At 43.2% G+C, this 26,166-nt stretch overlaps 1 protein-coding gene across 1 annotated transcript in view; it reads left to right on the forward strand.

The window, feature by feature from the left end:
• jph3b (junctophilin 3b) overlaps positions 1-21,905 on the forward strand; it is a 46,802-nt gene extending 24,897 nt beyond the window's left edge. Inside the window, 4 exon segments of the mRNA XM_042301461.1 lie at positions 10,051-10,064; positions 10,067-10,174; positions 17,554-18,572; positions 21,595-21,905. Of these exon segments, the coding sequence (XP_042157395.1) occupies positions 10,051-10,064; positions 10,067-10,174; positions 17,554-18,572; positions 21,595-21,675 (1,222 nt within the window). The 3' untranslated portion in view covers positions 21,676-21,905.
• The last annotated feature ends 4,261 nt before the right edge of the window (positions 21,906-26,166 follow it).

Here is a 26,166-nt window from a genome sequence, read left to right on the forward strand (position 1 = left end):
CTACATAAGGCACACTGACTACAGCTAAGTATCTACACAGGGCACACTGACTACAGCTAAGTATCACTGACTACAGCTAAGTATCTACACAGGGCACACTGACTACAGCTAAGTATCTACACAGGGCACACACTAAGTACCTTTCTACAGTGCATTTGGTAAGCATTCAGACCCCTTGACTTTTTCCACATTTTGTTACATTACAGCTTTATTCTTAAATGGCATCCCCACAGCATGATGCTGCCACCACCATGCTTCACTGTAGGGATGGTGCCAGGTTTCATCCAGACGTGACGCTTAGCATTCAGGCCAAAGAGTTCATTCTTGGTTTCATCACACCAGAATCTTATTTCTCATGGTCTGAGAGTCCTTTAGGTGCCTTTTGGCAAACTCCAAGCGGGCTGTCATGTGTCTTTTACCGAGGAGTGGCTTCTGTCTGGCCACTCTACCATACAGGCCTGATTGGTGGAGTGCTGCAGAGATGGTTGTCCTTCTGGAAGGTTCTTCCATCTCAACAGAGGAACTCTAGAGTGACCATCGGGTTCTTGGTCACCTCCCTGACCAAGTCTCTTCTACCCCGATTGCTCAGTTTGGCCTGGGCAGCCGGCTCTAGGAAGAGCCTTGGTGGTTCCAAACTTCTTCCATTTAAGAATGATGGAGGCCACTGTGTTCTTGGGGAACTTCAATGCTGCAGAATTGTTTTGGTGTCCTTCCCCAGACCTGTGCCTCGACACATTCCTGTCTCTGAGCTCTACAGACAATTCCTTTGACCTTATGGCTTGGTTTTTATCTCTGACATGCACTGTCAACTGTGGGACCTTATATAGACAGGTGTTTGCCTTTCCAAATCATATCCAATCAATTGAATTTACCACAGGTGGACTCTAAGTTGTAGAAATATCTCAAGGATGATCAATGGAAACAGGATGTACCTGAGCTCAATTTTGAGTCTCATAGTAGAGGGTCTGAATACTTATGTACATAAGGTATTTCTGTTTCTTTTTTTTTTTATACAGTTCCAGTCAAAGGTTTGGACACACCTCATTCAATGTTTTTTCCAATTTTCTAAATAGTAGAGTAAGAGTGAAGACATCAAAACTATGAAATAAAACATATGGCATTCTCCCAACCAGCTTCTTGAGGTAGTCACCTGGAATGCATTTCAATTAACAGGTGTGCCTTGTTAAATGTTAATTTGTGGAATTTCTTTCCTTCTTAATGTGTTTGAGCCAATCAGTTGTGTTGTGACAAGGTATGCAGAAGATAGTCCTATTTGGTAAAATACCAAATCCATATTAAGGTAAAGAACAGCTCAAATAAGCAAAGATAAAAAACAGTCCATCATGATTTTAAGACATGAAGGTCAGTCAATATGGAAGATTTCAAGAACATTTAAAGTTTTTTCAAGTGCAGTCACAAAAACTATCAAGCAGCTGGTTGAGAGAATGCCAAGAGTGTGCAAAGCTGTCATCAAGGCAAAGGGTGGCTGCTTTGAAGAATCTGAAATATAAAATATATTTAGATTTGTTTTTACACTTGTTTTGCTTACTACATGATTCCATGTGTTATTTCATAGCTTTGATGTCTTCACTTTTATTCTACAATGTAGAATATAGTCAAAAGAAAGAAAAAGAACGAGTAGGTGTGTCCAAAGTTATGACTGGTACTGTAACCTTTCGCTTTGTCATTAAGGATTAATGTGTATAGATTGAGGAGGAAAAATATTTATTTCATCAATTTTAGAATAAGGCTGTAACGTAACAAAATGTGGAAAAAGTCAAGGGGTCAGAATACTTTCCGAAGGCACTGTAGGTCCTCGCTACAGCAGGAGATGACAACCCATGTCAGCTGACTCAGTGTGTCACTGTTGTAGAATGGAGGGAGAGGAGAAGAACTGGGGTAAAATAATGAGCTCAGAGCTGTATGAAGGTTCAGTAGGAACCCCAAATAAGACCCATACAGCCCAGCATTTTTTGTGCAGTTGTCTGGGGAAGGACAGAGAAATGTTTTTATTTTGTATACAGGAACAATAGCAGTCACTGCTTTACTTTGCAGCTGTGCTAAATACAGTAAGGAGAACGTCGGGAGCGTATGTCTGTCTGTCTGTGAGAAGAGAGGACAGGGGAGCACATTTTGAGGAACAGTGTGTGAGAAGAGAGCTTGACCTCAGCCATTCTATGCTAAAAATTGGAATTGCCTGTAGAACAATTCTCTGGTGTATGCAGTACTCAGGCTAACCCAGATATTATGAGAGGGAAGGTATTTTCCTGGTAGAACACCAAGACAAAAGTTACTGTAAGAGATAAGATACCAAGCACTAATGCATATTCAAAGAATAATATAGACAATATAGACAATATTTTGGACAACAACAAACTCTCCCTCACACACACACAAACAAACACTCACAATCAGGGGCAAAGGGAGACCAAAGTAACAGTAGACAGAAACAGATGTTCGTGAGATGTGTTAAATAAGCTTATCAGAGTCCCTGTGTCTTGTAGGTCATGTTTAAAACAGAATCCTGTCCTACACACATGTGCTGCTGATGAGGCACTGATACCGGAAACAAGCATGAATCATCTCTGGCTCCGCTTAAGTCCATCTTGATGCAACTTATTAAAAAGAGGCAGCTTACATGTGTCATCCTGAGGATTAGTGAGACTCTTTGTGTTCCAAATGGCACCAATTTCACCATGGGGCTCTGGTGAAACTTAATGTACTATATAGGGAATAGGGTGCTATTTGGGATGGAGCCTCTCACGCCTTGCCGTGTCTTCGCTATGCCTTAGTCAGGCCATTCTATGTTATTGAAGATTGTAAGCATGGCCCCTTTTACAGTAACATAAGGTTAGCAGCTTTTCTCAAGACAAATCCACTGAGTGTAAAAAATATTATGAACCTCTTTCCATGACCAAGTGAATCCAGTTGAAAGCTATGATCCCTTTATTGATGTGAAAATCCACTTCAATCAGTATAGATTAAGGGGAGGAGACAGGTTAAAGAAGGAATTTTAAGCCTTGAGACAATTGAGACTTGAATGGCAGGGGCTGATTCCTCACGGTTCTCATGATCATTGCAACATATTTGACATTTGTTTTGCCGATTAACTGAACAATCTGTGTTCTTCAGGTCACTGTACCAATCTTTCACCCAAGGCTCAGATTTTCCAGAAAGCAGGCAAGGCCAGCAATACAGGCGGCTTGATGAAAGGCTCCCTGTTAACCAGCTATACATTTGATACCAATTGGTATTAAATGCCCTCACCTTTTCATCCCTCTTCATGAAACTAATCTCAGGCAGTGTCACGTGTGCTCCCTCTTCGGCCTCTAGGTCACCAGGCTGCTCGTTATGGCACACACCTGTCACCAGCGGTACGCGCATAATGACACTCACCTGGACTCCATCACCTCCTTGATTACCTGCCCTTTATATGTCACTCCCTTTGGTTTCTTCCCCAGTCGTCATTGTTTCTGTTCCAGTGTCATGTCTGTGCGTTGTTTGTGGTTCTTGTTTTGTATTTAGATGCGACTAGATCCCGACTCTCAGTGCACGTGGTTACACAGAGGTCAACCCTCGGTTTTAATTCACACCTTTTCTGTGTACCCCTGAGAATGAAAGGGGTTCTTCAACAACATTTGTAGTACTGTTGGTGGTGAAAACTGCACACGTGAGCTGGTAGCTAGTGCTACTTGCTACTGAAGTTAGCAAGGCAAATTGAAATAAATTGCACTAACTGGACACAAAAATAAAGTTCTAAAACCAAGAAAACTATAATCTACATCCACTGTCTCCTGTAATTTAAGAAACTAATTTTAATTGAATAATATCCCAAAAATGCTCAACTATCACTATCCAATAATTTCCCCAACTCACCAAGCTTCTCAACACATAGAACCCCCCCCCCCATAATGATCTGTGGCACAACCCCAATACAACATACTAGGTTCATTCTCTGATCCTAATCCTATGATTGGATGGACGACATGTTAGTTCATACTGCATAAGCTTTGATTGGTTGGAGGTCGTCCTCTGGAAGTGGTCATAATTACCATGTAGCGTACCAGTCAAAAGTTTGGACACACCTACTCATTCAAGGGTTTTGCTTTATTTTCTACAGTGTAGAATAATAGTACAGTCATCAAAAGTATGAAATAACACATATGGAATCGTGTAGTATCCAAAAAAGTGTTAAACAAATCAAAATGTACTTTATATTTGTAACGTATACACTGGAAGTTGGAAAGCAAGTGTAGTTAAATAATGAACAGCCCATAGACCAATACAAGAACCACAAGTGGCGTATAGACATGAAACACATAGTCAATACTGCCTGGGGAATGGAACTAAGGAAGTGACAGATATAGGGGAGGTAATCAGTGAAGTGATGGAGTCCAGGTGTGTCTCATGATGTGACACAGGTGCGCGTAATGATGGTTGCCAGGGCCAGTGGTTAGTAAACCGGTGATGTCGAACGCTGGAGGGGAGGAGCGGGAGTAGACATGACAATATTTTAGATTCTTCAAAGCAGCCACCCTTTGCCTTGATGACAGCTTTTCACACCCGTAGCATTCTCTCAACTGGAATGCTTTTCCAACATTCTTGAAGCAGTTCCCAAATATGCTGAGAATTTGTTGGCTGCTTTTCCTTCACTCTATGGTCCAACTCATCCCAAACCATCTCAATTGGGTTGAGGTCAGGTGATTGTGGAGGCCAGGTTATCTGATGCAGCACTCCATCACTCTCCTTCTTGGTCAAATAGCCCTTACACAGCCTGGAGGTGTGTTGGTTCATTGTCCTGTTGAAAAACAAATTATAGTCCTGCTAAGCGCAAACCAGATGGAATGGCTTATCGCTGCAGAATGCTGAGTAGGCATGCTGGTTAAGTGTGCCGTGAATTCTAAATAAATCACTGACAGTGTAACCAGCAAAGCACCCCACACCATCACACCCCCTCTTCCATGCTTCACGGTGGGAACCACACTACTCTGCGTCTCACAAAGGCACGGGGGTTGGAACCAAAAATCTCACATTTGGACTCATCAGACCAAAGGACAGATTTCCACCGGTCTAATGTTCATTGCTCATGTTTCTTGTCCCAAGCAAATCTCTTCTTATTGGTGTCCTTTCGTAGTGGTTTGTTTGCAGCAATTTGACAACGAAGGCCTTATTCACGCAGTCTCCTCTAAACAGTTGTGTCTGTTACTTGAACTCTGAAGCATTTATTTGGGATTTAGTTTCTGAGGCTGATAACTCTAATGAACTTATCCTCTGCAGTAGAGGTAACTCTGGGTCTTCCTTTCCTGTGGCGTTCCTCACGAGAGCCAGTTTCATCATAGCGCTTGATGGTTTTTCCGACTGCACTTGAAGAATCTTTCAAAGTTCTTGAAATGTTCCGTATTGATCTTCATGTCTTGAAGTAGTGATGTCGTTTCTCTTTGCTTATTTGAGCTGTTCTTGCCATCATATGGACTTGGTACTTTACCAAATATATACCACCCCTACCTTGTCACAACACAATTGATTGGCTCAAACGCATTAAGAAGGAAAGAAATTCCACAAATTTACTTTTAACAAGGCACACCTATTAATTGAAATGCATTCCAGGTGACTACCTCATGAAGCTGGTTGAGAGAATGCCAAGAGTGTGCAAAGCTGTCATCAAGGCAAAGGGTGGCTACTTTGAAGAATCTCAAATATAAAATAGATTTTGATTTGTTTAACACTTTTTTGGTTACTACATGATTCCATGTGTTATTTCATAGTTTTAGTTAAAAAAAAAAAGTAAAAATACAGAAAAACCCATGAATAATTAGGTGTGTCCAAACTTTTTTACTGGTACTGTAGGTCTTTGGAAGGGGATGAGGCCTACGAGCCTCCCAGGTTTTGTATTGAAGTCAATGTACCCAGAGGAGGACAGAAGCTAGCTGTCCTCTGGCTACACCATGGTGCTACCCCAAAGAGTGCTGTTGAAGTTGCTATAGACATTCATTACAAAACGGTTTGTTTTAATCAATTATTTGGTGACATATGAATATATTTAGTATAGTTTTATCAAAAATTGATAACTTTTTTAGTGTTTCACTTTTTATTTTTATGAAATTTCACTGAGGAGGATGGTCCTCCCCTTCCTCCTCTGAGGAGCCTCCACTGGTAAAGAGAGATCCTTGATGAAAACCTGCTCTGGAGCTCTCAGGACCTCAGACTGGGGCGAAGGTTCACCTTCAAACAGAACAATGACCCTAAGCACACGCCAAGACAACGCAGGAGTGGCTTCGTGGACAAGTCTCTGAATGTTCTTGAGTGGCCCAGCCAGAGCCCGGATTTGATCCTGATCGAACATCTCTGGAGAGACCTGAAAATAGCTGTGCAGTGACCCTCCACATCCAACCTGACAGAGCTTGAGAGGATATGTAGAGAAGAATGGGAGAAACTCCCCAAATACAGGTGTGCCAAACTTGTCGCGTCATACCCAAGGCTATAATCGCTGCCAAAGGTGCTTCAACAAAGTACTGAATAAAGGGTCCGAATACTTATGTAAATGTGATATTTTTTTAATACATTTCTAAAAACCTGCTTTTGCTTTGTTGTTATGGGGTATTGTGTGTAGATTGATGAGGGGAAATAACTATTTAATCATTTTTAGAATAAGGCTGTAACGTAACAAAATGTGGAAGAAGTAAAGGGGTCTGAATACTTTCCGAATATACTGTAAATAGACAGAAAATCAGTACACCCCAACCCAGTACCACAGTAAATATAGATCAGATCAATATTTGCCTTACACGCCATCCCTACTGTGTGTGTGTGAGAGAGAGAGAGAGAGAGAGAGAAACCCTAATCCCATTACCATTAATTCCCTAAAGTATGTACATTGTATATAATTTACAAGTAATACATAATGTAACCATCATCCGTGTACATTTAGTTATTTATTAACCTTTCTTTTTTAATTAAATGTATCGACCGACGATTACACAATACAACAGCAGTAGTGTTATACCTGTATACATGATTATATGTACTATTATTATTATTACTAGTGAAATTAACTGTAACCTCATTGCATTGTACTGTATTTACTGAAACACTGTACCACTATCTACAAATTGTATTTCATGTCACTAAAGAAATCTGAATTCGAATTTGAGAACACCACAGAGCCCCACGACAGCAACACAATTAGACCCAACCAAATCAAAAAGATAATTACTTGACACATTGGAAAGAATTTACCACAAAACAGAGCAAACTAGAATGCTATTGGGCCCTAAACAGAGAGTACACAGTGGCAGATTACCTGACCACTTTGACTGAACCAAAATTAAGGAAATCTTTGGCTATGTACAGATGCAGTGAGCATAACCTTCCTATTGAGAAAGGCCACCGAAGGCAGACCTGGCTCTCAAGACGAGACAGGCTAATGGCACACTGCCCACAAAATTAGGTGGAAACCTCCTGCCAAATGTATGACCATATTAGAGACACATTTTTCCTTCTGATTACACAGACCCACAAAGAATTTGAAAACAAATCCAATTTTGATAAACTCCCATTTCTGTTTGGTGAAATACCAAGGTGTGACATCACAGCAGCAAGATGTGTGACCTGTTGCCACAAGAAAAGGGCAACCAGTGAAGAACAAATACCACTGTAAATACAATTTATATTTATGTTTATTTATTTTCCCTTTTGTACTTTAACTATTTTCACATCATTACAACACTGTATATATACATAATATGACATTTGAAATGTCTTTATTCTTTTGGAACTTTTCTAAGTGTAATGTTTACTGTTCATTTTTATTGTTTATTTCACTTTTGTTTATTATCTATTTCTAAACATAAGTTTCCCATGCCAATAAAGCCCTTACATTGACATTGAAATTGAAATTGAATTGAATTGAGAGAGCAATGATCACTGCATTATGTCTGAATCATGAAACTCTAAATGAACTCATGCAGTGCTCTGGGGCACAGTAACACTGAATGGAAGATTCCTATCCTCCCTCACGCTGCCTCCCTTCCCTTTCTCTCTCATTCTCTCTCTCTCGCTCTCTCTCCCTTTCTCTCTCTCGCTATTTCTCAATATTTCGTTCCTGCAGTTGCTAGGACAACGGTCCAGGAGAGGGCTAGTTCCCAGTGTAGAGAAGGAAATGGAGCTCTATCTCACCTCAGCTGCCTCTTCACCCCCTTCCTGACCACACCCCTCTCCAACACCCACTAATGTGTCCCTACCAAACACACCAAGCCAGCCAACACTTTCGACACATGGCTAACTAAACCTAATAAACAGACTATTAGTCACTATTAGTCACGCCATAACTCATACAATATCTCTCTCGCTCACACACACACACACACACCCACACACAGATACACACAGTGCTGTGAGTTCTCTGACATGTCCGGCATGGCTCTATTGCCAGGGTGAAGAGAGCCAGAAGCAAAAAGAAACAGAGAGGCAAAAAAAAATCAATAACCATCGACATGCAATACTGCACCAAGACAGTTCCTGCACAAACAAGGAGGAGAGAGGGAAATAGAAAAGGAAAGAGACTGAATAGAGGGTGGAGAGAGAGGGAGAGACAGAGAGAGGGAGAGACAGAGCGAGAGAGAGAGAGAGAGAGACAGAGCGAGAGAGAGAGAGACACACAGAGAGAGAGAGAGACAGAGAGAGAGAGAGACACACAGAGCGAGAGAGAGACACACAGAGAGACACACAGAGAGAGAGAGAGACAGAGAGAGAGACACACACAGAGCGAGAGAGAGACAGAGAGAGAGAGAGAGAGAGCGAGAGAGAGACAGAGAGAGAGAGACACAGAGAGCGAGGAGAGACAGAGAGAGGAGAGACAGAGAGAGAGAGAGACAGAGAGAGAGAGAGACAGAGAGAGAGAGAGACAGAGAGAGAGAGAGACAGAGAGAGACACACAGAGCGAGAGAGAGAGAGACACACAGAGCGAGAGAGAGAGACACACACAGAGCGAGAGAGAGACAGAGAGAGAGAGACACACAGAGCGAGAGAGAGAGAGACACAGAGCGAGAGAGAGACAGAGAGAGAGAGACACACAGAGCGAGAGAGAGACAGAGAGAGAGAGACACACAGAGAGAGAGACACACAGAGCGAGAGAGAGACACAGAGCGAGAGAGAGACAGAGAGAGAGACACACAGAGCGAGAGAGAGAGAGACACACAGAGAGAGAGAGAGACAGAGAGAGAGACACACAGAGCGAGAGAGAGAGAGAGAGACACACAGAGCGAGAGAGAGACAGAGAGAGAGAGACACACAGAGCGAGAGACACACAGAGCGAGAGAGAGACACACAGAGAGAGACACAGAGCGAGAGAGAGAGAGAGAGAGAGACACAGAGAGAGAGAGAGATACAGAGAGAGAGAGACACACATAGCGAGAGAGAGACACACAGAGACACACAGAGAGAGAGAGACTAGGAAGAATGGTAAAAGCAAAACGCCTTCATGTCGGCATTATGTCATGCGAGCTTAAACAGAACTATCCATTTGAAGGGATTGTAAGTGCACATTATCATCAGGCCTCTATTCTTTTATAAGACCACAGTAGCATGACAGAGAAAGATGAAAGCCTGGGGCTGTCGGTCTGTCATTGTATGTACTGTACACTCAGTAGGCTACCTCACCAGACTGCAGAGAGGAATCTGAGTCTAACGTTGGATTGAAGGTAGGTAACGAATATGGCAGAGATCAATGAGAGAGCAGCCAGATGAAAACACAGAGGAGACAGTGATTATGTCTGGGAATACAGGGTGGGCTCATTGTTTCTGCAGGTGCATTATTTATTAGGCTATCCCAGCTGGTCAGCCTCTTACTACTTAGAGGGCCTGACCTCAAACAGAGTGGCTCTTAGGAAAAGGGAAATTGGCCATCTATTATATTTTAAGCACAACAAAAAAGGTGTACTTTCCAATGCACTCACAGTACAATCACAGTCAGTCATATCAACATGCCCTGTTTAGTTGCTGTCTTGAATTTATTTCGATTTTTTTATTAATATGATTATTACCCCCCCCTAGGACGGCCCATGCACGGGGAAGGCGGAGGCGGCCATGGGAGCCAGCCAGAAGGCCCAGGAGGAGTGTCGCCTCGCCAGGGTCACCGCCAAAGGGTTCTCCCCCTCCTTCCAGCACCGCGAAAACGGTGAGTGTGCCACCACTCACTGCCGGGATCACCATCCCCATGGCAACCATCAATACAATACACCAGAAGCACCAGTTTTGAAGACACACAGTCGTCTTTTTATAACCACAAATGCCAATGCACTAATGCTATTAGTCTATTTGACACTTACAGTGCGTCACTTTATGTTATCAACTCGAAATGCTGAGAGAAAATACCGTATCAAAGGGAGGCAACCACCTCATTGTCACATATGTCTCCTGAACATGTAACTAATGGAGAGAGGAACATGTAACTAATGGAGAGAGGAACATGTAACTAATGGAGAGAGGAACATGTAACTAATGGAGAGAGGAACATGTAACTAATAGAGAGAGGAACATGTAACTAATGGAGAGAGGAACATGTAACTAATGGAGAGAGGAACATGTAACTAATGGAGAGAAGAACATGTAACTAATGGAGAGAGGAACATGTAACTAATGGAGAGGAACATGTAACTAATGGAGATAGATAGGAGACAATGACAAAGTAAATCAGGTGTCAGTGTCAGGCGTGTGGTTGCTGTAGAGTATGTGCTTGGGCCCAATGGGACCGGTTACCCACAGTGCAGTGCAGGCCATGAGTGATGGAGGCAGCAACAGGAAGCTGGAGGGAGGTCAACAATGACCTTTCCAACAAGCCCACGCAAGGCAGGCTGACTGACACACACACATAAACAAACACACACAATCATACACACACACTTACTGACATATACTGTCCCTAGCATGTTTTTTTTTGTCCACGTACCTGACGATACCTTGATAGCGGTTTTTAATGTCATGACATTATAAAGAATCACAGTCACAGATTCCCTATAAGGCTGGGTTTATCCTCAGAGCCATGGCAGCAGATTGTCCCAACTGCTCTGAAAAAATAGTTAATTTCAACAAGCTGCTATGGGCGAATAAAACGTAAGGTTACTATACTGCATAACCCCGGTTCACTGATATTATGAGTGAGATATCTCACAAGAGGGATTCACCAGAATCTCAGAAGCTCGAAGAACCAATCACGCACATCTGTCAGAGACAGACATGTTGAGTGTCAAAAAGTGACAGTAGGTGTACTCTGTGCCACAGAATAATCCTGACTGTGTAAGTGACGGGAGCAAATGACCTACGCCCCAGCCTGTGAGTGACGAGTGTGTCGTCATCACGTTCCTCGTTGCCACTACCTCAGGGGTGTGTCAGGAGTGAAGATCGAGGGGCTCTTCTGGTGACGGAGAGCCAAGAAACATGCTTAAAGATGGTGGCGGAGGAGACGGCTGCTGTTTTATGGGTTCCTATCCAATTGTGCTATTGTGTGTGTTTTTTCGCATTATTTGAAACTTATTTTGTGCTTAATGTTCCTGCCACCATCTCTTATGACCGAAAAGAGCTTCTGGATATCAGGACAGCGATTACTCACCTCATACCGGACCAAGATTTTTTCTTTAACGAGTCAGACGCAAAGGTTTTACTTCAGACACCTAACAAGCCCTAAATCCCTGTCATTTGCATGAAGAAGAGACAGAGATATCGGGGACGTAGGTCGGGGCGCCTCTACCATCAGTCCTATTAGCCAATGTGCAATCATTGGATAATAAAATGGATGAGCTCCGATCAAGACTATCCTACCAACGGGACATTAAAAACTGTGATATCTTATGTTTCACCGAGTCGTGGCTGAATGACGACATGGATAACATACAGCTGGCTGGGTTTTCTGTCCATCGGCAAGATAGAACAGCTGCCTCCAGTAAGACAAGGGGTGGCGGTCTGTGTCTATTTGTCAATAACAGCAGGTGCAGGGATATCCTTGTCTCATCACGCACCAGCGACTCCTGTGGCGGGCCGGGCGCAGTGCATGCTAACCAAGGTTGCCAGGTGAATGGCGCTTCGTCTCTCCCGAGCCCGTACGGGAGTTGTAGCGATGAGACAAGAGAGATTACTAAAAACAATTGGATACCACGAAAAAGGGGTAAAATAAAAATATCTATTTTTTTTAATTAAAAAAGAAAATGCTCATCCAGAGGTGGCGCGAGTGTCAGCGGGACTTTAATGCAGGGAAACTTAAATCCGTTTTACCTTATTTCTACCAGCATGTCACATGTGCATCCAGAGGAAAAAAAACTCTAGACCACCTTTACTCCACACACAGAGACACATACAAAACTCTCCCTCGCCCTCCATTTGGCAAATCTGAACATAATTCTATCCTCCTAATTCCTGTTTACAAGCAAAAACTAAAGGAGGAAGTACCAATGACTCGCTCAATAAGGAAGTGGCCAGATCACGCAGATGCTAAGCTACAGGACTGTTTTGCTAGCACAGACTGGAATATGTTCCGGGATTCTTCCGATGGCATTGAGGAGTACACCACATCATCCACTGGTTTCATCAATAAGTGCATTGATGACGTCGTCCCCCAGTGACCGTACGTACATACCCCAACCAGAAGCCATGGATTACAGGCAACATCCGCACTGAGTTAAAGGGTAGAGCTGCCGCTTTCAAGGAGTGGGACTCTAACCCAGACGCTTATAAGAAATCCCTCTATGCCCTCTGACAAACCACCAGGCAAAGCATCAATACAGGACTAAGATTGAATTCTATTACACCAGCTCCGACGCTCGTCACATGTGGCAGGGCTTGCAAACTATTGGAGACTACAAAGGGAAGCACAGCCGCGAGATGCCCAGTGACACAAGCTTACCAGACGAGCTAAATTACTTCTATGCTCGCTTCGAGGCAAGCAACACTGAAGCATGCATGAGAGCATCAGCTGTTCCAGACGACTGTGTGATCACGCTATCCATAGCCGATGTGAGTAAGACCTTTTAAACAAGACCAACCGGCAAGTGTCTTCACTGACATTTTCAATTTGTCCCTGATCGAGTCTGTAATACCAACATGTTTCAAGCAGACGACCATAGTCCCTGTGCCCAAGAACACTAAGGTATCCTGCTTAAATGACTACCAACCCGTAGCACTCACGTCTATAGCCATGAAGTGCTTTGAAAGGCTTGTCATGGCTCACATCAACACCATTATTCCCTGAAACTCTAGACCCACTCCAATTTGCATACCGCGCCAACAGATCCACAGATGATGCAATCTCTATTGCACTCCACACTGCCCTTTCCCAAAAGGACAAAAGGAACACCTACGTGAGAATGCTATTCATTGATTACAGCTCAGCGTTCAACACCATAGTGCCCTCACTGCTCTTCACTAAGCTAAGGAACCTGGGACTAAACACCTCTCTCTGCAACTGGACTTCCTGACGGGCCATCCCCAGGTGGTAAGGGTAGGTAACAACACATCTGCCCTTAGGGTTGCATGCTCAGTCCTGTACTCCCTGTTCACCCATGACTGCATGTCCAAGCACGACTCCAACACCATCATTAAGTTTTCCGAAAACACAACAGTTGTAGGACTGATCACCGACAACGATGAGACAGCCTATAGGGAAGAGGTCCGAAACCTGGCAGTGTGGTGACAGGATAACAACCTCTCCCTCAACATGATCAAGACAAAGGAGATGATTGTGGACTACAGGAAACAGAGGACCGAGCACATCCCCATTCTCACCGACGGGGTTGTAGTGGAGCAGGTTGAGAGCTACAAGTTCCTTGGTGTCCACATCACCAACACACTATCAGGGTCCAAACACACCAAGACAGTCTTGAAGGGGGCACGACAATGGCTATTCCCCCTCAGGAGACTGAAAAGATTTGGCTTCGGTCCTCAGATCCTCAGAAAGTTCTACAGCTGCACCATCGAGAGCATCCTGACAGGTTGCATCACCGTCTGGTATGGCAACTGCTCGGGCTCCGACCACAAGGCACTACAGAGGTCCCAGTACATCACTGGGACCAAGCTTCCTGCCATCCCAGACCTCTATATCAGACTGTGTCAGAGGAAGGCCCTAAATATTGCCAAAGACTCCAGCTGTCACGTTCTGACCTAAGTTCCTTTGGCGTGAGTTGAGGTGGGCAGTCTATGTTCTTTTTTCTATAATTTGGGATTTCTGTGTTTGGCCTGGTATGGTTCTCAATCAGAGGCAGCTGTCAATCGTTGTCCCTGATTGAGAACCATACTTAGGTAGCCTGGTTTCACCTTTGAGTTGTGGGTGATTATTTTCCATTTCAGTGTTTGCACCATTCGGGACTGTTTCGGTTTTCATTTTGATTCTCTTGTTCTTTTGTATTTTGTATTCAGTCTCATTCAATTATATTATGGATACATACCACACTGCATTTTGGTCCTCCGATCCTTCCTACTACTCCTCCTCGTCAGACCGTTACACCAGCCACCCTAGTCATAGACTGTTCTTTCTGCTACTGCACGGCAAGCGGTACCGGAGCGCCAAGTCTATGTCCAAAAGGCTTCTTAATTTAACAGCTTATACACCCAAGCCATAAGACTCCTGAACAGCTTATCAAATTGCTACCCGGACTACTTTCATTGTAGTAGAGGTGGAGGTCACCTTTATCTGACGATTGAGGTCACACCGTGCACACAGACATTGGGCATATGCCCAGCACTGGTAGGCACTGGTCATCCTCAGTAGGCCAAGATTTACCACTGAGTTGGTGAACGCCGTCAACCCAGTGTTAATTTTGTGAACAATAACTATGATAACTATGACTACTCGGCAACTACCTATTTTTCCGGATGAAAATGAATGATGATAACAAGACCAGATGCACTTAGAAATATGATAACTATTATCATTTACTTTTCATTTTTGTTGACGAAAATGTAACGAGACTAGAATTCCACATGAGAATGTGGATGTTCAATTTGACATGAAGCTCCTTTTCATCTGTTTTGTCCAATCATAAGCATGCATCTCTTTGCAGAAAATATAATCCATTCCTCTCAGTGGCCGATAATGTCTTTCTGTTATGCAGGTTGATTGAGTTGATCTGGCTCGTGGGCTAGTAGCCTAGTTAGTTAGCACAATGTTAGCTAAAGTAAGCTAGCGCTTTGTGGGTCTCGAAACGAAGAAAAGCATGGCTCTCAACCGATAAGCAGTGAAGCTAGGACGGTTGGTCTAGTCAACGTGGTGGGTTGAGCTAAACGAGAGAGCGAGCTAGTAATTCTACCCTTCCAGGTAGAAAAGCTAGTCAGCAGGATAGTTAGCCTTGCGGCAAGCTAGCCAGGTTAGCTAAGCCTTGCAGCTAAGCTAGCTACTTCTCAGTAGCTAACCGTGAGATGCAAGCTACCACAGGAGACAAAGGAAAGAAAAAGCGGAAAAGCGAATTCTTACCTGAAACGAAAACGTTTGTTTTGTTAAAGTCACCCAACACAGAAAACCTGCGTTCGGCGGCATAACCTCGCGGCACACCTGCGAACAGTTGAACAGGAAAACTGGTCAAGTCGTGCTGAGGAAAGCTTAAAGTAGGACTCTTCTGTGAGGAAGAGAGGTGAGAATGATCAGAGGGCGGGCAAGTGGCTCTTGATGATGAGGGGAGGGGCTAACTTCATTCGCCACTCATACCCTATGCATACATTATTTGTGCATTTGTGCATGATAAATTAGCCAATTGAGCACTGTGCTGAGGATCAGAGTGATAGTGTGTTATGCTGTGCACTGTTAGAATTAGGGGTGACTCAAGGAACCCCGGAGATCCTCAAGGACACCTGGAGTTCCTCAAGTAACCATTGCAGTCAATGGGTTAATATTTGCACCTTTGGTTAGTTGAGGGGTTCGTAGAGGAACCTTTAATGTTTCAATATAGCACAGGGTTCCTGGAGGAACTATTCTTCTGGTGCATGCAGAGCAATTTATTTAGCTGTTGGATTAGTTGTGCTGCCAGACTCAGAAGAAGATGAAAATATGTGGTTTTCGGCGATGGCTTTATGGGATAGCTAGCAACTTGTAAACAATTATCCTTTCTTATATCTGAAGCATGCATGAGATTACTATCTCAATAGCAATATTAAGTAATACAGCAATGGCTGTCAAGCCAATTATATTATGACTGCTTATTCCAAAAAGTGATGGTAATAACTTTTGTTTATGAAGATTGATGACTGATGATTTGATTGGATGTTGGCTTAGGTCACGAGCTAGCTACAGTATCTTCAGCCTAGCTTTTAGCTAGCTCTGTAAGAGTAACAGCAATAATATTGTAGCGGTGGCAGCCTAACAGAAGATTGGAGGCTTGGCTTATTGGAGGCATGGCTTTCATATAGTTATTTTTGTCCACCCGTGATAGTAAATGTCATGCCTGTTCTGTTATACTGTTATTAAAGGCAAAGCTTGTACACTATCAGTTCCAAAGACTTACATAAGTGCATATGATACTAAGAGCCAAATAGCATTACATTTTTCAGATAGTCACAATTTTGTTAGTATTTTAACGAGGCTTCAGAACTGTCAGTGTACAACCGTAACCTATAATGACAATACAACAGAACACATGAATAGGTATAACATTTACTCTCACAGGTGGCCAAAAACAACTATCTGAAAGCCACGCCAATATGCCACGCCTCCCATCTTCTGATCACAAAAAGGTTCATGCTTGAAACTTTTCAGAGGGGTTCCTGAAGGAACCTTTTCAGAGGGGTTCCTCAAGGAAACTTTTAGAATTGAAAAGGTTCTCCCACAGTGACAATCGTTTTGAACCCCAAAAGGTTCTTTAAGGGTCTTTTTCTTCTATGAGTGTACTGTGATGTGTTGCAAAAGATAAAGATTGTGTGCTGTGACTGTCTGGGTGCAGATGTCTAGGAGACAACAAGGTAAGGTAGGCAATGCAGAGAAAGAGAGGGGTGATTAGAGTAACTGAGTAGAATGCTTCACCAGCTCCCGATCTCACTCTGGTTCTGCTGACTTGAAAAGAGGCAGAGTCTAGTCTACAGACAAGACAAGGGTGGTCACGAATAGTCTGTCTAATTTAAAGAGATATTATGGGCTGTGTGCATGATTGCATAATAGAATGGGGATGTCAACTACACGCATCTCTGGAAAGGAAATTAGGTCATTTAATTAAAGTCAATGTGTGGGGTAATGGTTCCTTCCAGATGCACTTCCCTTTGACTTCCTTAACATTATACTGACATCATCTGGTTGACATTAGCAGTACAGTTGTTCATGGCATTCACAGGGTAAGTTGGTCTCGCCCATAAAGCAGATGTTGGACTACATGCATGCAAAACAGAGAATAGCTAAATAACTCTAAATCCTTCACTTTGAAATGGAACTATGCCAATGTTTTGAAACGTGACTTTCCCAAAGTTGTGTGTCATGCTGTCCTTACTCTCTGTGTGTGTTTCTCTCTGTGTGTCTCTCTCTGTGTCTCTGTCTCTCTCTGTGTGTCTCTCTCTCTGTCTCTCTCCCTGTGTCTCTTTGCTGTTGGTCAGGAGTAGAGGTCCAAAGGCCAAAGCATCAGAACTCCAGTGAGAACGACATTGAGGTGATCTCCAGTGGCACGGGGCCAGACAGTCCTGAACTCTACATAAAGGGCACCACACCCCCCAACTTGACCCCTGACCTTAGTCCTGAGGCCAGCCACCCCTCCTCGCCCCCATGCAGCCCGACCACCTCCAAGCCATACCGCACCAAGAACGCACGCTTCCTGCGGCAGAGTGCTGTGGACGACGCTGGGGGTGGTGGCGGTGGGGGAGGGGGCGGTGGGGGTGGGAGAGGGGGCAGTGGTGGCCAGGAGATCCAGGTGCTGATGGAGGGCCGTGGAGGAGGGGAGTACCTAAGGGCCAACAGCTGGAGCGAGGACAAACGCTCTTCTAAAGAGGGCAGCAGGGGGGGCAGCAGGGGCAGCAGTCGCTCCACCACCCCCTCTGTCCAGGACGAGGCCAGGGGCCGCACCAACGGCCACGGCCATAAGCACGCCTCCTCCAATCACAAGTCTCGAGAGCATGGCTCGTCCAATCACAAGGCCTCCAGGGACCGATGGTCGGACTGCCCGTCGGCATCGTGGAGGTCCCAGCGGACGCACAGCGGTGACACACGGCTGCTGGAGCAGGATGAGGAGAAGCTGAGCAACTACGAGATGGAGATGAGGCCGCTGCAGCCCATGGACTCCAACTCCCAGAAGCCCTATGGGTTGGGAGAGGAGCACCATGGTCACAGTGGCGAGGCCCGCTCCCACACGCTGCAGAGACAGCGACCTTCTAAGACCCGGGAGGCCAGGGAGGGCAGGGAAAGGGAGGCAGCACGGCCGTCAGGAGCGCGGGAGGGCAAAGAGAGAAAGGAGGGACCGGCTCCAGACTCAATGCAAAAGCTGGACAGTCTGAGCAAGGGGGACAAGTTGGAGGCTCGGCCTCTGCGCAGGGATCTCACCCTCTCCCCCCCACAGAAATCCTCACCCATTGCACTAGAACACGACGACGACAAGAAACTAACCCAGCTCAAAGCAAACTCGGTAAGGACGCCTCCTCTCACCCACACATTCATAGCCACACTTAGTCATATAATTTGCTTGTCATGTGCACACATTCATAAAATCACGCACGCATAAGTAATCACTTGCATGCAGATGTTAACTGCATTTACACAGCATTCAGACACAATTGTACTGTACTCAATGATAGAAGAGCTATGAATGTATCAGTACTGTGCAATGTACAGACATAATAACAGAATGAACTCATACAGTAGCTATGTACAGTAGTAAGTGGGAGCATCCGGGGCCCTGGTGTAGTCCCCTGATAGGCAGGTGCTCTACACAACACAGACACTATGGTTGGACACTCTAACCTCCCACATCCCCTCCACCGCACCACATAGCCTCAGCTAGCTATCTCCCACTGCACCTTAGTAACAGCAGATTGGCAAAGTAGCTCCTTCCACAAAGCATCCCCGCATTGGCTGCCCCACGCTCTGTTGCTAGGAAACAGCTTATGCCTTGCTTCAGCAGTAGCCAATCAGTGGGCGTGTGATGGTGACGGGGGGGGTTGCAGCCGCAGAGAGGCGAGTAATGCAGCTGACTTGTGTAAGACAGGTTCACATGAAACACAGATACATTCACGCATAAGCAGACACAGATTCTGCAAGTGATCGCACTGTAGAACACTTTTGCACAAAGCTCTCCCCTATAATCTATTCCAGCAGCACAGTTAAACATACAGATATCCACGAGGATATGCCAACAGTGCACATGGAGCTAATGTCCACGTATCACACAGACAAATGGGATCAGTGAACTGAGCCATCTACAACATTTCTGGCATGGAGAGTGCACCACCGTAAAGACAGGGTCACTGGCATATGAAATGCATCAATTATACACAACGTACATATCCTTCGGGAATGATCATTCAGTTGCATGGTGTAGAGTAAACATAGCTGTTGTTAGAGGCTACCAATGAGCATGTGAATTACAGTTTAAAGTATTTTAGATGTCATACTATGGACTCAACTTAAGTAATTGCTTTGATAATTACATAGGTCATTTGTAATGCTCTTTCCCTTTTATGAGTGCTCCAGTCCTATACATTTTCCATGGCAGAGTTACAAAAACCCATCAGTTAGATGTCCCTAATAGTCTGCTGTTTTAACATGCTGGCTCTCAATAACACTGAGAGACTCATTTACAGTACATGAAAATGCAGTATCTCTCAAATGAACCTAATTATACAGAGTAAATACCAACATTAAATAAAGTACACATTAGCTGTGCCTTTGATTTTGTGTGTGTACAGGTAGAGCTACAGTGGGGCAAAAAAAGTATTTAGTCAGCCACCAATTGTGCAAGTTCTCCCACTTAAAAAGATGAGAGGCCTGTAATTTTCATCATAGGTACACTTCAACTATGACAGACAAAATTAGAGAAAAAAAATCCAGAAAATCACATTGTAGGATTTTTAATGAATTTATTTGCAAATTATGGTGGAAAATAAGTATTTGGTCACCTACAAACAAGCAAGATTTCTGGCTCTCACAGACCTGTAACTTCTTCTTTAAGAGGCTCCTCTGTCCTCCACTCGTTACCTGTATTAATGGCACCTGTTTGAACTTGTTATCAGTATAAAAGACACCTGTCCACAACCTCAAACAGTCACACTCCAAACTCCACTATGGCCAAGACCAAAGAGCTGTCAAAGGACACCAGAAATTGTAGACCTGCACCAGGCTGGGAAGACTGAATCCGTAATAAGTAAGCAGCTTGGTTTGAAGAAATCAACTGTGGGAGCAATTATTAGGAAATGGAAGACATACAAGACCACTGATAATCTCCCTCGATCTGTGGCTCCACACAAGATCTCACCCCGTGGGGTCAAAATGATCACAAGAACGGTGTGCAAAAATCCCAGAACCACACGGGGGGACCTAGTGAATGACCTGCAGAGAGCTGGGACCAAAGTAACAAAGCCTACCATCAGTAACACACTACGCCGCCAGGGACTCAAATCCTGCAGTGCCAGACGTGTCCCCCTGCTTAAACCAGTACATGTCCAGGCCCGTCTGAAGTTTGCTAGAGAGCATTTGGATAATCCAGAAGAAGATTGGGAGAATGTCATATGGTCAGATGAAACCAAAATATAACTTTTTGGTAAAAACTCAACTTGTCATGTTTGGAGGACAAATAATGCTGAGTTGCATCCAAAGAACACCATACCTACTGTGAAGCATGGGGGTGGAAACATCATGCTTTGGGGCTGTTTTTCTGCAAAGGGACCAGGACGACTGATCCGTGTAAAGGAAAGAATGAATGGGGCCATGTAGCGTGAGATTTTGAGTGAAAACCTCCTTCCATCAGCAAGGGCATTGAGGATGAAACATGGCTGGGTCTTTCAGCATGACAATGATCCCAAACACAAACTCCGTAAGAAGCATTTCAAGATCCTGGAGTGGCCTAGCCAGTCTCCAGATCTCAACCCCATAGAAAATCTTTGGAGGGAGTTGAAAGTCCGTGTTGCCCAGCAACAGCTCCAAAACATCACTGCTCTAGAGGAGATTTTTATGGAGGAATGGGCCAAAATACCAGCAACAGTGTGTGAAAACCTTGTGAAGACTTAGAGAAAACATTTGACCTCTGTCATTGCCAACAAAGGGTATATAACAAAGGATTGAGATAAACTTTTGTTATTGACCAAATACTTATTTTCCACCATAATTTGCAAATAAATTCATTAAAAATCCTACAATGTGATTTTCTGGATTTTTTTTCTTCTCATTTTGTCTGTCATAGTTGAAGTGTATCTATGAGGAAAATTACAGGCCTCTCTCATCTTTTTAAGTGGGAGAACTTGCACAACTGGTGGCTGACTAAATACTTTTTTGCCCCACTGTATGTGTGTGTGTGTGTGTGTGTGTGTGTGTGTGTGTGTGTGTGTGTGTGTGTGTGTGTGTGTGTGTGTGTGTGTGTGTGTGTGTGTGTGTGTGTGTGTGTGTGTGTAAAGTCTGAATTAACATGTACTATTCTCTCCCTCCCTCCTCCACAGGGCTCCAGCTCAATTCTGGTCATCATGGTGATTTTGCTCAACATTGGAGTTGCAATTTTGTTTATTCACTTTTTTATTTAACAATGGATTGCCTATTAATTCCTATTATTATCTATGCTATTATTATAACATATTATGAGTATTATCATGACTATACAGCCCTTGGGCATTTGACACTATGTAAAGAGTACAGTAAGAGGATTAACAATATGGGGATAAAGCTGGTTCCCAATGCCCAGATGAAAGATAAGCAGTGATCTGCAAAAAAAAAAAAAAAAAAAAAATGTAATTCTTTCTCTCCCTGACATTACCTGTTTTTCATCTTAAATCAATGTTTAAAAAAGGTTTGTAACTTATAATTTAACTTATTAATTTGCTCACGTATGATATATTCATTTAAATTATTTTTTATTCCTTACTTGCCTTTTCTCTGTTAATATTGCTGATGTTCTTTTGGTTTAGTTTGTTTGGAATGGTAGACTCAGATGAGCACTTCTTGTATAATGGTGTATCGGGTCGAATGAGACAGGATATAATGTATCTAGTCTGGTTATGGCTGTGTCCACCTGACCTGGGTTCAAAAACTATTTGACATAATTAAAAATTCTTTAGCTGTGCTTGATTGAGCTTGCCTGTTGCATTGGAAACAATAGAAAAGTCTGAAAAGTGCAAAACCCTGCCTACCTGGTGGTTGAGGCAGGCTAAAGCAAATGCTGAAAGTATTTTAAAGATTTCAAGTAGTATTTGAACCCAGGTGGGTTGTCCACCCAGGTAATACAATGTTAAAGGGATGGGAAATGGACCCCTGTCCTACCCACTGCCCTCCAAACCCTCCCCCTTCTCTCCCTCCTGACACGTTGTTCCTCTTCCCAATTATTAATTCAGTCTCTCATCCCCCCTTCCTCCCCTTCCCGGTAGTCCCCTCATGACATCACGCCGTATCCTGTTACCCCCTTTATTTGTTTCATGTAACTCTCCTTTTATTTAATACTCCACCATGCTCCCCTATTCCTACAACCAGCCATCTTAACCAAGACTTCCCCAAATAGACCAGAGAATGTCCATGGCAAGCAGGTGTTTCATGAAAAATGAAACAACATATATATAGATATGATTAAATAAAATAGGGCTACAAAAACACTTTTGCAACTACAGATCCTAGTTAGCAACAGGACATGTTTACAATCTGAAAAACCGGGATGACCAACACAAAATTGCCTCTAACAACTATAGCACCATAAAACCTATCTATGTTAGAAAACTTGTTGCAAATTTAGCAACTTGAGTTACCAAGATTGAGCCATGTGCAAAGAACTACTGTATATCAACTCTAATCTGTCTGTAACTGGGGTAGGAATAGTTTTGTCTGAAAGGGCTTCTAATGTGAAAGATTCTCTTTATAGTCAACATAAAACAAAATGAACAAATTATCTAAAGGAAAGAACTCTCAAACACACACACACACACACATTGTACAATACCATGTACACAACAGGTACAATACTCCCACACATACAGTGGTATGTGAATGATAAGCTATATTCATATAAAATATTGACATTCCAAAAAACTTTCTCAATGTCTCTCTGGCCTTTAACGCACAGGTTGAACTTTATATGAGGACTAGCGAATAACATTCTGTCAGTTCTCATCTATCTGCTCCTCTGTCCCCTACAGAGCCATTCTCTCTCTCTCTCTCTCTCTCTCTCTCTCTCTCTCTCTCTCTCTACAGTATCATGTCTAAAGGTTTCTACCCAAACCTCACCCCACACACCTGGTCTGGTCTGGAGGCACTGGCTGGCCGTACTGTAAGAGGCCTAGTGCAAGTTCAGAGACTGTTATGTTTAAAACTGCTGCTTTCAAAACAAATGATTTACCAAGACAGAAAAAAAATCATATTTTTGAGCTATTTGCAAGACTTCTGAAAAAACGCCTACTGCCTTGTTTTATAAAGTTGAAAAAAAAATATCTAAAATGCATGCTCATGTATGTTTTAGTTTTGTATAGATACATCTTTTTGGGGAAAAATATAAATGTCTCCTCTAGCCCTCTACTGCTAATATTCCATCCTATTTTTTTTGGAAGATTTCGGCTTTTCTCCCCCTCCACCCAGATTTCATTGTTGCTAAAACACCAAGGAAAATCTGATATATTTAGAACATTTATTAAGAGGAACATACTAGGGAAAAAACACTCTTTTCATAAGGAAATACAAGTTGGGGGCATAAACTAGTATTTCACTGCCTCTCAAACCTGATTCTTCCTCGCTGTCACTGTCCTCCAGCTCACTGTCCTCACTATCAGAGGGTGATCCTAACTGCTCCATTAGGATCCTTTCACCCATAGAATGTCGCTGTGTCCATTGCATGTGAATGTCAGTGGATATTTTGGCAAAAATATCCATGTCCATCAAATGTCTTTCATTGAGCATGATATTGCCCTGAAAAGTAGCCTAACTGCACAACGTTGCCCTGAGGCAACAAAAAGAAAACTACATTTGTTTTTTTCATTCATATATATATATATATATATATATATATATATATATATATATATATATATATATATATATATATATGTGTGTGTGTTCAAAAATCAAATATGCTTCTTTACAGGTTCCTACACAATTAGATATTTTTAATTGTCAAGTTATCTCTAGTTAAACATGCAAAATAATGAAATGTATTGTACACTTCAGTCACACCACGTGCTCAGGTTGCTCTGCTTCCTGAAAGAAGGTCCCTCCCCCAGTTGATACATCATACCAACTTCTGCACCTCATTGGATTGTTTACAAACATGTCATCACATATTATCATAATATGGGGAGGTTGAGGGGCAAAAATATTTTCTGTTGCCCAAGGGCAACGATGTGCAGTAGAGGGCTAGTTTTGGAAGCAGTATAAGAAGGGAGTGGTGGGGGGGGGCTGCAAAAAATAAAAATAAAAGTGGTACTTTACAGGCTTTGCCAAGTTGCTCTTAGTCCTGAGCAAGCAGAACTTTTCCAGCTGTTGTCCAGTACTGTTCTGTGAAGCAGACTCTTCCATAGGGTAGCCTGGGCTTGCGCTACAGTACAGTACATTACAGTACATTACAAGATCCAGACACAGGCTACTAGTCTACTGCAACCCACTCCTTCTCCAAGACAAAGCCCACATCTTAGACGCAATGAAAACAAGAGAGAAAAAACAAACAGACAAACTAAGAGAAGTGTTTTGCTTTTTTTTTTTATATATAGCTGGCTAACTAACTCAAAGACTCTGAGATGTTTTTATAGCATGTCTGTAAGGGGCTTGTACTCCACCCTGATTCTCCTGGTCCTCCTGTAAGTGATCATCCGGTCTGTGTGTGCTCGCTCTTCTCTTCCTCCTCTGCCTCTCCGTTTCTCTATCCAGCAAAGTTAAACAGAGCTGCCAATGTGAAGGAATGAAAGTTGGGGCCAAACGTGTGGAGTTTTATTTTTCAACAACGTTTGCTCCCCCAGTCTTGACTACATGAGTTAGTAGGTACTGTTGGAAACTGGACTGATACCGTTAGAGGGTTAAGGCATATTATGGGAAAGGGTTTACTGATTCAAAGAACAACTATGGAAAAGTGTTCCAGTGGCTGTTGATGATACTGAGAGGTGCAGAGGTGACAACTGGCTGATCTACCTGCTCCTGTGGTTTTTCTACCATTTTGACTGGAAGTACCCATCGCATGCCAAAGCATGCCCAGTTCTTTTCTTCTCCTCCTCTCTTTTATTTCTTTACTTTTTGGGGGTCTGTTCGTTTTTGAGTTATGTGGAGAAAATAATGAAAGTGTTTGAAAGAAAACTCCTGGTTTGTGGTTATTGAATCTTTGTCCTCTCCCTCTTTCTTCAGGTCTGATTTTACTAAGGTTTTCTTTCCATAATGAAAACGAGTATTGAAGATATCAGAGATAAAATTATTTGAATGTGCGTGTGTACGCAGGTATACACTGCATATTGTTAAATTGTTTAAGGTGAACAAAATGTTAGATACCAAAGTGCAACAGAGACAGGAGTAAACCAAGCTGCTACTTTAAACTGCAGCATTGGAGGGTGGGTCACCATGGCAACCCTGACTTCGTATTCCCCTCCATCATATGAGGGGCGTGGTCAGACCGATGAGGGCGGTGTTTGTCTCCTGGGACCCATCTTCACAATGAAAGGGAGGGCAGAGAGAGAGAGAGAGAAAAGGCAGAGGAAAATGGTGAATCAAGCTCGACACACCTTCATTTCCCTCAGTCTTCCCTCTCTGTGCCGTTTCAGTTTATATACTGTATATGAACCCTTCCTCTATCCTTTTCTATTCTTCTTTATTTCCCATGCTCTTGCATTACCATTACCCAGAGAGAAAAAAAAGTCTTCCCCCTGAATAGATTTAAAATGGTACACTCCAAATACACAACTGCAGCTTGACTTGTAGGCTTCATGTCAATAACATTAGTTTGTGTGTGTTGCCTTCGTGTTGCTACATCAGCCAGCAAGACCACACAACAAAACCAGAAGGATGCAACTTACATACAAAATATATTCTTTAGCTTAGCTGGTATATAATGGCACAAGTAC

Source organism: Oncorhynchus tshawytscha, linkage group LG19, assembly GCF_018296145.1.
Source record: "Oncorhynchus tshawytscha isolate Ot180627B linkage group LG19, Otsh_v2.0, whole genome shotgun sequence".
Taxonomy (NCBI): domain Eukaryota; kingdom Metazoa; phylum Chordata; class Actinopteri; order Salmoniformes; family Salmonidae; genus Oncorhynchus; species Oncorhynchus tshawytscha.